Raw genomic sequence first — 12,138 nt, forward strand, 5'->3', positions numbered from 1 at the left:
TGATCAAAGTGGAAATTACATCTGTATCAAGACATGCTTATTTGGCACTTCTGGTTTTAGCAGTATTCACTTGCGCTGTCCTCAGTCCCCAGCCCTGCCGTAGTCAGTTAAATTAGGGGTTTGACCCTGAAGTGGTGAGCGGCTCAGTCTCTTAATCTGATTAAGACGCCTGTGTTCAGGCCCTGGCCCATTCACAACCTCAACCTCTATCGCTCCCTCCCTCCCTCGACCACACACGTACAGATTGATACGCCGTACAGAGTGACTAGTCAGAGTTCAGTCTGCATCTCATGAAGATGGCTTGTTGGCTTGTTTAATGCTGTGTCGAAAACGTTATGTTATTTCGGGCTGGATGCAGCATTTGGGTCGAAGCCACATTCTGTGAGACAAGTGGGTTTCAAATTCCTTGGAGAGAGAGGAAGAGGGCGAGAGAACGAGAGAGGGAGGGAGCGGGAGAGAAAGAGAGAGGGAGAAAGTGAAAGGGGGAGAGAACATTTCACTCCCCACTCCCATTCCCAAGACACTGAATATACTTGCCACAATCCACTGAGATAAGCTCTATAGAAGCCCTACTGTCCCATGTGTGTCGGGAACATTATGTTCACACAAAGGCGCACTATGAGCGGCTCCTCAGCCAACAAGTGCACGGCAATCTCTAGCTAGCCGGAGGCTCTGAAATAAGAATGAGAGAATGAAAGAGAGAGAAACTGGAACAGAGAAACCACTAATGAAGCTTGATGAACAGCCACTCTCTCTCTCTCTCTCTCTCTCTCTCTCTCTCTCCCTCTGTTCCATCTCTCTCAATCTCTTCCATTCACTCTCCTTCTCTGAAAACGTTCAGGCTAATTGCATCTGACTGAGAGATTCACTCCGTTTTGTAGACTGGTTATAAGCAGGAACCAAAGCCTTACTGGCAAGCTGGGTTGCCTCTGTCTGGTTCCAGTTAACTCTGCTGCTCCGTGGGCAAACAAGGGTGTGGTGCGGTTCAGATAACTGCTTTCACTGAAAGACAAGATGTGGAATGTTTTATTATGACGAAACCCCTCGATGGGCGGTCAAGAGGATGTTCTCACAGAGTTGTTGATATGATCACTATCTAGCCCCCGGATGAGTGGACTCAAGTCCCAACCACGTCCTTCCGATAGAGGGATCGCCAACTCAATTAGCGACAATCAAATATAATCTGAGTGCCCTCGTCAACTAATTGCAACACTCCCTCTGAGTGTTTTAATATAGTACAAGAGGTGTGCATGAAATGTGACTGACTTCACACTGTTTTAATATAGTACAAGAGGTGTGCATGAAATGTGACTGACTTCACTCTTCTTCCTTGTGTCCTGCAGGGCTCTGGTGTTCGTGGCACATGGGGCAGGAGAGCATTGTGGGCCGTATGATGAGATCGGCCAGACCCTGAAGGAGCAGTCCCTGCTTGTCTTTGCGCACGACCATGGTGAGCCAAAACACGCTGCAGCGGTGTTGTAGTACTCGAGTCCAGGACTCGGACTTGACTCAGACTCAAGTCACGATTGGACTCGACCACTTGTGACTTGGTTGTCAGAACAACTCTCTCTCTTTTGCGTAATTCAATATACTAGCTGCAACAGTAAATGTTAGATAGCTGTATTATCCTTTCAGCATTACAAATGTGCAACTGTAATGAAATGTGACTTTAACAAATGGTTGGAAAGCTACTTTTGGCACTACCAAGGGACTTGGGCATCGACTTGGACTCGAGGCTTAGTGACCTGACTACATCACTGCCATGCAGCACTTCTTAGTAGAGCCACAGAGGTAGCACTTAATTTTACTGTACAGAGATTGCCACCAAAAATACTGGAGAAGTCCTACCCATTGCAGCCACATAATTTACTGCTAGTAAAATACCCGTGGAAATCTTACCATAGACAAATGTGATGCCACGGCGTAATATGTTTGTTATCGCTAGAACAGTTTGTACGTTTTAGTTTAGAGTAGGAACGGTGACTGAGTGAGTGTCACCCAGTCTCATAGTGAAGTAGAGCAGGTCCCAGTTGTGTTGAGCAACAGCTCTAGAGTCAACGCCAAATGAGAGTAGGAACTCTGTTTCCCTGTGATCTAATGAGTGACAGATCATAGAATGTCAGTGTACAGCACTCCACAGACACCTCTGGGAATGTCATCTTCATTAATGATTCATATGGTATCAAAGTAAAACTTGACTTATTAACATGGATTTGTTTTTCAAGGTTATTATACAGTAACGAGAATGATGTTAATAAATGTTGTGGTAAAGAGATTTTTCTTTATTTTGTCCAAGACAAAAAAAAATTCTACTCAATGTTTTCCATTGCGTTTCAAAGTAATTACAGAAATATTGAAATCACTAGGTGAGAGGGAGATTTTTGACACATACGAGCATGCACACACACACACACACACACACACACACACACACACACACACACACACACACACACACACACACACACACACACACACACACACACACACACACACACACACACACACACACACACACACACACACACACACACACACTTCACAGCAGAAGAAAAATGAACAGCATCCCGTGACTGACAGACACCAATTGGCTTCCATTGCTCCATTATCAGTGGAAGCTATTATGGGGAGAGAAACAAGTGAGAGAGAGAGGGGGTGGGGGGGGTGAGGATGGAAAGTGAGAGAGGGTGAACGGCACATGTTCTGAATGTTGAAACTGTAGCTGGTGTCGTGGTGCCATGGCAACGCACCTTTTACATAGCTTCAGCAGCATGTTCAGAGTAAGGTGTTGGAAGGTAATGGGAGGGACAGCTGGCATGATAACATAGGATGGATTGGCACGTACGGAGATGGAGAATGGCTGTCCCTCTCTGTCTCATCTGGCTCATCTGTCCAGAGAGTAATGAAGGGTAGAGTGGGAAATGTATTCCTCTATTGTCTCTGTCAATTACAATGGTGCCTTATCCTCATCTCTCTCTCCCTCTAAATCTCTCTCTCTCCCTCTAAATCGCTCTCTCTCTCCCTCTAAGTATATATATATCCCTCTAAATCTATCTCCCTCTTGTTCTCTCTCTCCCTCTGAATCTCTCTCTCTCTCCTTCTATATATATATATATATCTTCCTCTAAATCTGTCATTCTCTCCCTCTATATCTATCTCTCCCTCTTTTTCCCTCCATCAGTTGGCCATGGCCAGAGTGAAGGAGACCGGATGAATATTAAGGACTTCCAGGTGTTTGTCAGAGACTCCCTCCAGCACATTGATCTGATGAAGGGCCGACACCCCGACCTGCCTATCTTCATCATCGGACACTCTATGGTACGGTACATTCTGTAGTCTGCTCGCTGACCAAACACTGGGGCCACTCCGTGGTACGGTACCCTCTCTAGTATCTTCCTTGTCAAAACACTGGGGTCACTTTCATGAACTAACACTCGCACTTGATTTTTTTGCCCCCTTACTGGCTCAGACTTTTTAAAATTCTTACTAGCTCTGACTTTGCTGATAGCTACTGTATTGAGGGAACATGTACTTACTATGCCTGGGATATGTGGTTGTCCCACCTCACTGTATTAAGATGAATGTACCAACTGCAAGTCGCTCTGAATAAGAGCGTCTGCTAAATTACTCAAATGTAAAATGTCACTATGGTACCGTACCTTCTCTAGTTTATTCCTTGTCCAAACACTGAGGCTGTATCATTGCCAGCGGCTATGGTGTTTACCTCTCAACACAGGAGAAACAGTTCTCAGAAGTCATAGGGCCAGGGTTAGTTTGAGGCTATGTCCATTACACAAACATTATACAAGGACTTCGTTCAACACACCTACACTCGGTGTGACTCAGATGACCACAGATGCTCTGACATCACAGCTCGTGCGTCTATGCTCATGGGAAACGGTGTCCTTTGAAAGTCTAGCTATGTAAATACCAACAGGGCCAAGTCAGGCCTTAAAAGGGATTTAACGTATTTAGCATTACAGGCCTCATTTCTCTTCCCTGCTGCTCTGCCTCTGTTTGCTTGTTCTGCTCTTCTATGACTGATAGATCATCTATGATCCTCGTTGTGATAACATCCTTTAGATTCTCTCATGCACCACCAGCTGTGCACAATTAGACAGCCTTCCCTTAGGTTTGACATGCAGTTCAAGTTAGATTACTTTGCTTTACTAGGAGTGGAATGTAGGCAATTTTACTAGAGTCAATGTTTAAACAGGATGTTTTAATGGGAAGTTATTGTAATGGAAGAACCTGTGGAGTGAGGTACGGCCTGCATTTTACAGGCATGTGGGCCAGTTTCCCCGACACAGATTAAGCATAGTCTAAGACTAAAAGTTCTCAATGGGGAAGCTCCATTTAAAGTCTTTTTTAGTCCAGGACTAGGCTTAATCTGTGTCCAGCAAACCAGCCATGAATGTGCAGTTGAAGTCAGAAGTTTACATACACTTAGGTTGGAGTCATTAAAACTCGTTTTTCAACTACTCCACAAATTTCTTGTTAACAAACTATAGTTTTGGCAAATCGGTTAGGACATCTACTTTGTGCATGACACAAGTCATTTTTCCAACAATTGTTTACAGACAGATTATTTCACTTATAATTCACTGTATTACAAATCCAGTGGGTCAGAAGTTTACATACACTAAGTTGACTGTGCCTTTAAACAGCTTGGAGAATGCCAGAAAATTATGTCATGGCTTTAGAAGCTTCTGATAGGCTAATTGACATAATTTGAGTCAATTGGAGGTGTACCTTTGGATGTATTTCAAGGCCTACCTTCAAACTCAGTGCCTCTTTGCTTGACATCATGGGGGAATAAAAAGAAATCAGCCAAGACCTCAGAAAAATGATTGTGGACATCCACAAGTCTGGTTCATCCTTGGGAGCAATTTCCAAATGCCTGAACGTACCATGTTCATCTGTACAAACAATAGACCGCAAGTATAAACACCGTGGGACCACGCAGCCGTCATACCGCTCAGGAAGGAGACGCATTCTGTCTCCTAGAGATGAACGTACTTTGGTGCGAAAAGTGCAAATCAATCCCAGAGCAACAGCAAAGGACCTTGTGAAGATGCTGGAGGAAACAGGTACAAAAGTATCTACATCCACAGTAAAACGAGTCCTATATGGACATAACCTGAAAGCCCGCTCAGCAAGAAAGAAGCCACTGCTCCAAAACCTCCATAAAAAAGCCAGACTACGGTTTGCAACTGTACATGGGGACAAAGATCGTACTTTTTGGAGAAATGTATTCTGGTCTGATGAAACAAAAATAAAACTGTTTGGCCATAATGACCATCGTTATGTTTGGAGGAAAAAGGGGGAGGCTTGCAAGCCGAAGAACATCATCCCAACCGTGAAGCACAGGGGTGGCAGCATCATGTTGTGGGGGTGCTTTGCTGCAGGAGGGACTGGTGCACTTCACAAAATAGATGGCATCATGAGGCAGGAAAATTATGTGGATATATTGAAGCAACATCTCAAGACATCAGTCAGGAAGTTAAAGCTTGGTCGCAAATGGGTCTTCCAAATGGACAATGACCCCAAGCATACTCCCAAATTTGTGGCAAAATGGCTTAAGGACAACAAAGTCAAGGTATTGGAGTGGCCATCACAAAGCCCTGACTTCAATCCCATAGAAAATTTGTGGGCAGAACTGAAAAAGCGTGTGCGAGCAAGGAGGCCTACAAACATGACTCAGTTACACCAGCTCTGTCAGGAGGAATGGGCCAAAATTCACCCAACTTATTGTGGGAAGCTTGTGGAAGGCTACCCAAAACATTTGACCCAAGCTAAACAATTTAAAGGCAATACTACCAAAAACTAATTCAGTGTATGTAAACTTCTGACCCACTGGGAATGTGATGAAAGAAATAAAAGCTGAAATGAATCATTCTCTCTACTATTATTCTGACATTTCACATTCTTAAAATAAAGTGGTGATCCTAACTGACCTAAAACAGGGACTTTCTACTAGGATTAAATGTCAGGAATTGTGAAAAACTGAGTTTAAATGTATTTGGCTAAGGTGTATGTAAACTAACGACTTCAACTGTATATGAAAAAGCCATGCTTAGAACCCATGTCCGATGCCATTAGACTGTAATGTACGAACAGTGTCAAATTGGGAATTTCCTGTGTTGGGGGCAAATTCCACCACCACTATTATCGACATTAAAACCCTGAAGCCTGTGGTCTCAGTCAACACAAATGGCATGTTTCAGATTACAGAGGAGAATCTTAATCCAGAAACCGGCTAGTCCAGATACACGTGGTCCCAAATAATCCTTTACTGCAGTACATGCACTGGCCACTGATGAATTTATCACATTTTAAAATGTGATGATCTAGTTTCGTTGGTGGAGTTTAAACACTTGATCGATGTATATATCATAGAAGAGTGTAATTGCTTTTAGGCCAGCTGTTTTTAGTCAAGATGTTTGTGTTTTTAATGTAATATGTAATTGTTGTACTGTATGTGTGTTTATAGTTTTGTTTAATGTTGTGTTAGTGTATGTAAGTTGTTTGGTCTGAAATGTTGTTCCCTCTGCTGCTATTGGACCAGGTCTCTCTTGGAAAAGAGATATTATCTCAATGAGAAAAAACTTGTATAAATAAAGGTAAAATATATATTTTTGAAATAATGAAACAAGGCGAGACCCAGATGCAGACACAGGAGGCTGATGGTTGGAGTCTTACAATATTTAATAATCCAATAGGGTAAGGCAAGAGAATAGTCGTGGACAGTCAAAATGGTCAAAACCAGTTCAGAGTTCAAAAGGTACTGAAGGGCAGGCAGAATCAAGGTCAGGGCAGGCAGGATGATCAGGCAGGCGGGAAAGTAGTCCAGAATCAGGCAGGGGTCAAAACCAGGAAGACTATCAAAAAGAGAACGGGGAAAACACGCTGGTTGACTTGACAAACATACAAGACGAACTGGCACAGAGAGACAGGAAACACAGGGATAAATACACTGGGGGAAATAAGCGACACCTGAAGAGGGTGGAGACAATCACAAGGACAGGTGAAACAGATCAGGGCGTGACAGAATTGACTGGTGACCCTCACTGCACTCAACAACAAAGTCCAGTGTACCCTCTAATCGGAGCTAAACCTTGCCCACACTGTCCACTCTTCTACTGACCATTCACTGCTGTTCTGATTAGTGAGCAATACAGACCCTTGCTCCTTACTGGCCAAATCCTCCCTCCATTCCTCCTTCTCCTTCCTGTATTTCCTGACCCATTCCTTCCCCCTCTCCTCCCCTGGCTCTGTACGTCTGGCCCTCTTCCATGTCCCACTTCTTCAGTGCTAGGCCTTTATGTAATGTCAGTATGTTAGCGCCTTACATAACCACAATCAGAGTCTTCATAGTGTGAGGGGACGCAACACAATGCAAGTATTCTTTCCCTCAGTGCAAGAGGGGATGAGCTTGTGTGTGTGTTTCTGGTGGAGGCCTCTCTTGGTATAATCAATTCCTTAAAGAGCACCTCTGTTCCCCTCGCTCACCCTTCCTGCTCAACCCTCCAAAGGCCTCTCTCTCTCTCTCTCTCTCTCTCTCTCTCCATTCATTCTTAGCTCCTTCAGTCAGGAGCCGTTACCCCAGAAAGCCTTTCTTGGTATGGGAAGGCCGTGACCCAACATGGCCCGTTTGGTGCCGATATCACTATCAAACCCTCCAATAACAGCTCAGAACTAGCAGGGAAGATTCCCTAAATTCACTGCAGTTCACCCGCTGTTTGACCAGTCAGTTGAATCAGGCTGAAACTAACCCTGGATGGGATTTGACAAAACAGAATAAGCATTACTCAATCAACAACTTGTTTGTGGTCTCTCGATTAGTTAGTATAGATATACATCGAGATAGCCTACATAGAGACACATTTATTCAATTAAATTGTATGGTTATCGCTATATAGATTTAGCCGTGTTTGCGATGTTCAGTGCATTTGTCTTTCATTTCATTCGCTGGTGGGAAATGTTTTTCTCAACAGCCCATCTCTTTAGAGGCTCACTCGATAGAGGCCCCCACTCTCATGAATATTCAAACATCTGACAAAGAGAGGGAAGACAAACACTGTTCAAACAAATTTGCCTCCCAAAAGCCCTCCACAATTATCCGTGCCAAATTGATTGATTCTAGGAAGCCGTTGCGTAACTCCTAATTAGTTTACCCCCGCGTATTTGATTTAAAGGAAAAGTCCACCCAAAAACGATCTTTTGATTTTGGTTTCGTTAGTCCATTGTTTTGTTGATATAGTCCCAACATGTTTTGCATGTCAGCACTCAAGTTTTCAAGATATATTACTTTCAAAATACAGACATTCACTGAGTACACAAAACTCTTTCCATGACATAGACCAGGTGAATCCAGGTGAAAGCTATGATCCCTTATTGATGTCACTTGTTAAATCCACGTCAATCAGTGTAGATGAAGGGGAGGAGACGGGTTAAAGAAGGATGTTTAAGGGGGGGGGGTGCAACTCAATATTAGGAAGGTGTTCCTAATGTTTGGTATACGCTGTGTATAGCCGGTATCAGCCGTGCACGGAGATCTCTTTTCTTTCATGTTATTCAATTGTTACCATGCACCTGCAACAAAGATAGTGTAAGGGTCGACGCTGGTAGAGACAAAGGTAGCTCAGATGTGCGAGAGTGCCTTTTGAATTGTGTTTCTCTATTTTGAAAGTTATAGATCTTGAAAACTTCATTGCTGACATGCAAAACATGTTTGGGTATCAGCAATGGATTAATGAAACAAATACCCAATGATAGTTTTTGGGTGGAGTGTTCCTTTAAATCACAAAAGACGTCATCGTTTGTCTTCCTTTTTCTTCAGGGTGGAGCCATCTCAATTCTGACGGCGTGTGCACGGCCGAACGACTTTGCCGGCGTGGCTCTGATCGCTCCTATGGTCAGGGTGAACCCAGAGTCTGCCACGCCCTTCAAGGTGGGTTTTGCCCATAGAAATAGGCTTTACTTCCTGTCCACCCATTACCCACCTATTCTTTAACGGGGATGCCCGTTCTAGGAATTATATTTCTGGGGTTTCACCTGCACCCAGTCCCCTCACATTTAGCCTGTCACCAATGTTAACCACTCCATACCATGTTATTAATCCCTTTTACAACCACTGACCTGAGCTGTATTAGCTCCCTACATGCCTTTGTAATCTCTGTGGTTGTTCCTCTTTGTTCTTCAGGTGTTCCTGGCTAAAGTCGCAAATCAGATTGTGCCCAGTCTCTCTCTGGGCTTCATTAAGTCTAAATGGATTTCACGGGACCAAACACAGGTAAGTCTGATCTATGGAATGTGTGTGTGTGTGTGTGTGCATCCTCAGTGCCTACACACACACACACACAGCGTTTTAAAGGCTCCTCCACAATAGAGGCTTGACTGAGATCCAGATCGTCCAGCTTGGCGACGGAATTGGCGACGGAGAGAAACATTTACTGTTTTCTTCAGCTATTTTCCTGCAATTCTGGAACTGTTTCCATGGAGCTGAGATAAAATGTTGCAGTGTGAAAACTAATTTGCTGCACTTCCACGCATTCTGCCATGGCTATTTCTGTGTTCTTATGCTCAAACATTAATACAAAACCAATGGGGATCCCAGTCGGTGCCCCTAGGTACGTACCCTGCGTGCCCCATCAGTAATCCAGCCATGCCAAAATACTATTCATAGTTTTGGGACTTTTCGATTCTCCCCGACAGTCTAGCTTTCATTTTGGGGATTTCTAGTTGTCAACGGTTATATTATTCAAAAATATATAGATCAATTGTATTTTCTACATTCAGTGCTTTCAGAAACTATTCGTACCCCTTGATTTATTCTACATTTTGTTGTGTTAAAGCCTGAATTCCAAATGGGTTTTAGCAAATGTAAGTAAAATTAAATACAGAAATATCTAATTTACATAAGTATTTACACCCCTGATTCAATACATGTTATTATCACCTTGGGCAGTGATTACAGCTGTGAGTCTTTCTGGGTAAGTCTTGCACACCTGGATTGTACAATATTTGCACATTATTCTTTAAAAAAATCTTAATGCTTTGTCAACTTGGTTGTTGATCATTGCTAGACAGCCATTTTTAAGTCTTGCCATAGATTTTCAAGCCGATTTATTAAGTCAAAACTGTAACTCGGCCACTCGGGAACATTCAATGTCTTCGTGGTAAGCAACTCCAGTGTATATTTGGCCTTGTGTTTTAGGTTGTTGTTCTACTGTAAGGTGAATTTGTCTCCCAGTGTCTGTAAACTGAATCAGGTTTTCCTCTAGGATTTTGCCTGTGCTTAGATCTATTCAGTTTATTTGTAATCAAAAAAATCTCCCTAATCCTTGGCGATGACAAGCACACCCTTAAGATGATGCAGCTACCACCATGCTTAAAAATATGAAGAGTGGTACTCAGTGATGTGTTGGATTTTGCAGTTTTACTTTACTTTATTGCAAACTGGATGCATATTTTGGAATATTTGTGTTCTGTACAGGCTTCCTTCTTTTCACTCTTGTCATTTAGGTTAGTATTGTGGAGTAACTACAATGTTGTTGATCCGTCCTCAGTTTTCTACTGTCACAGCCATTAAACTCTAACTGTTTTAAAGTCACCATTGGCCTCATGGTGAAATCACTGAGCTGTTTCCTTCCTCTCTGGAAACTGAGTAAGGAAGGTCTCCTGCATCTTTGTAGTGACTGGTTGTATGGATACACCATCTAAAGTTTAATTAGTGACTTCACCATGCTCAAAGGGATATTCAATATCTGCTTTCTGTATTTTTACGCATCTACCAATAGGTGTCCTTCTTTGCGAGGCATTGGAAAACCTCGCTGGTCTTTGGGGTGGAATCTGTGTTTGAAATTCACTGCTCGACTGAGGGACCGTACAGATAATTTGGTTGTGTGAGGTACAGGGATGAGGTAGTCATTCAAAAATCATGTTATACACTATTATTGCACGTAGAGTGATTCCATGCAACTTATTATGTGACTTATGCAAATGTTTACTCCTGAACTTATTTAGGCTTGCCAAAACAAAAGGCTTGAATACGTATTGACTTAAGACATTTCAGCTTTTCATTTGTAAAAAATATTTGAAAAACATAATTCCACTTTCACATTATGGGGTATTGTGTGTAGGCCAGTGACACAATCTCAATTTAATCTATTTTAAATTCAGGCTGTAACACAACAAAATGTGGGAAAAGTCAAGGGGCGTGAATACTGAAGGCACTGTACTTCCTGTCTAGTTTTAGTCATTTAAGTTTACACCGAAAGCGTTTTCCTATCCCGAAAATGTATTAAGAAAAAGGTCTAAAGTTTTTATTTTGGTGTGGCGGCAACAATTTAGCAGCGACCCACCACCGTGAGTGTTACATACTGTACAATGATGGTATTCAGGCCATATCTTATACAGTAGTATGCACATAATGGATCAATATTGAGAAAGCCAAACACCCTATGGGTTACTATCAGTGAAACATCTAAGGGAAATGCTCAGTGGTCACTCAACAGCCTCTTCCTTTACCCTGCAGGTTGAAGCGTATGACACTGACGAGTTGAACTATCACGGTGGGATGCGTGTGTCATTTGCCATGCAGCTGATAGGCGCATCGGAGCGGATCGAGAGAGAGATACCCGCCATCACCTGGCCCTTCCTGCTTCTCCATGGCAACGTGGACAAGCTGTGTGACATCGGAGGGTCCCAGATGATGTTTGACCAGGCCCCGAGCACAGACAAGAAGATCAAGGTGGGCACTAGCACCAGAGCCATATATTTAGATCAAATATATTTAGATAAATATATAGTATGGTTAAATATACACTACCGTTCAAAAGTTTGGGGTCTCTTTAGAAATGTCCTTGTTTTTGAAAGAGGCTCATTATCAGCAACCGTCACCCCTGTGTTCCAATGGCACGTTGCGTTAGCTAATCCAAGTTGATCATATTAAAAAGGCGAATTGATCATTAGAAAACCCTTTTGCAATTATGTTAGCACAGCTGAAAACTGTTGTCCTGATTTAAAGAAGCAATAAAACTGGCCTTCTTTAGACTAGTTGTGTATCTGGAGCATCAGGATTTGTGGGTTCGATTATCAATTAGCCTTTTAAAATGATCAACTTGGATTAACTAA

At 42.8% G+C, this 12,138-nt stretch overlaps 1 protein-coding gene across 2 annotated transcripts in view; it reads left to right on the plus strand.

Moving 5' to 3' along the window:
* Positions 1-12,138, plus strand: part of LOC139557059 (monoglyceride lipase-like) — a 36,445-nt gene that overhangs the window by 22,634 nt on the left and 1,673 nt on the right. For both annotated transcript variants that reach the window (XM_071371383.1, XM_071371382.1), the window contains 5 exons: positions 1,344-1,450; positions 3,182-3,318; positions 8,843-8,953; positions 9,206-9,295; positions 11,540-11,755. In XM_071371383.1, the coding sequence (XP_071227484.1) occupies positions 1,344-1,450; positions 3,182-3,318; positions 8,843-8,953; positions 9,206-9,295; positions 11,540-11,755 (661 nt within the window). The remainder of the gene's footprint in view (positions 1-1,343; positions 1,451-3,181; positions 3,319-8,842; positions 8,954-9,205; positions 9,296-11,539; positions 11,756-12,138) is intronic.

The sequence above is a fragment of the Salvelinus alpinus genome, chromosome 28 (assembly GCF_045679555.1).
Source record: "Salvelinus alpinus chromosome 28, SLU_Salpinus.1, whole genome shotgun sequence".
Lineage (NCBI taxonomy): Eukaryota > Metazoa > Chordata > Actinopteri > Salmoniformes > Salmonidae > Salvelinus > Salvelinus alpinus.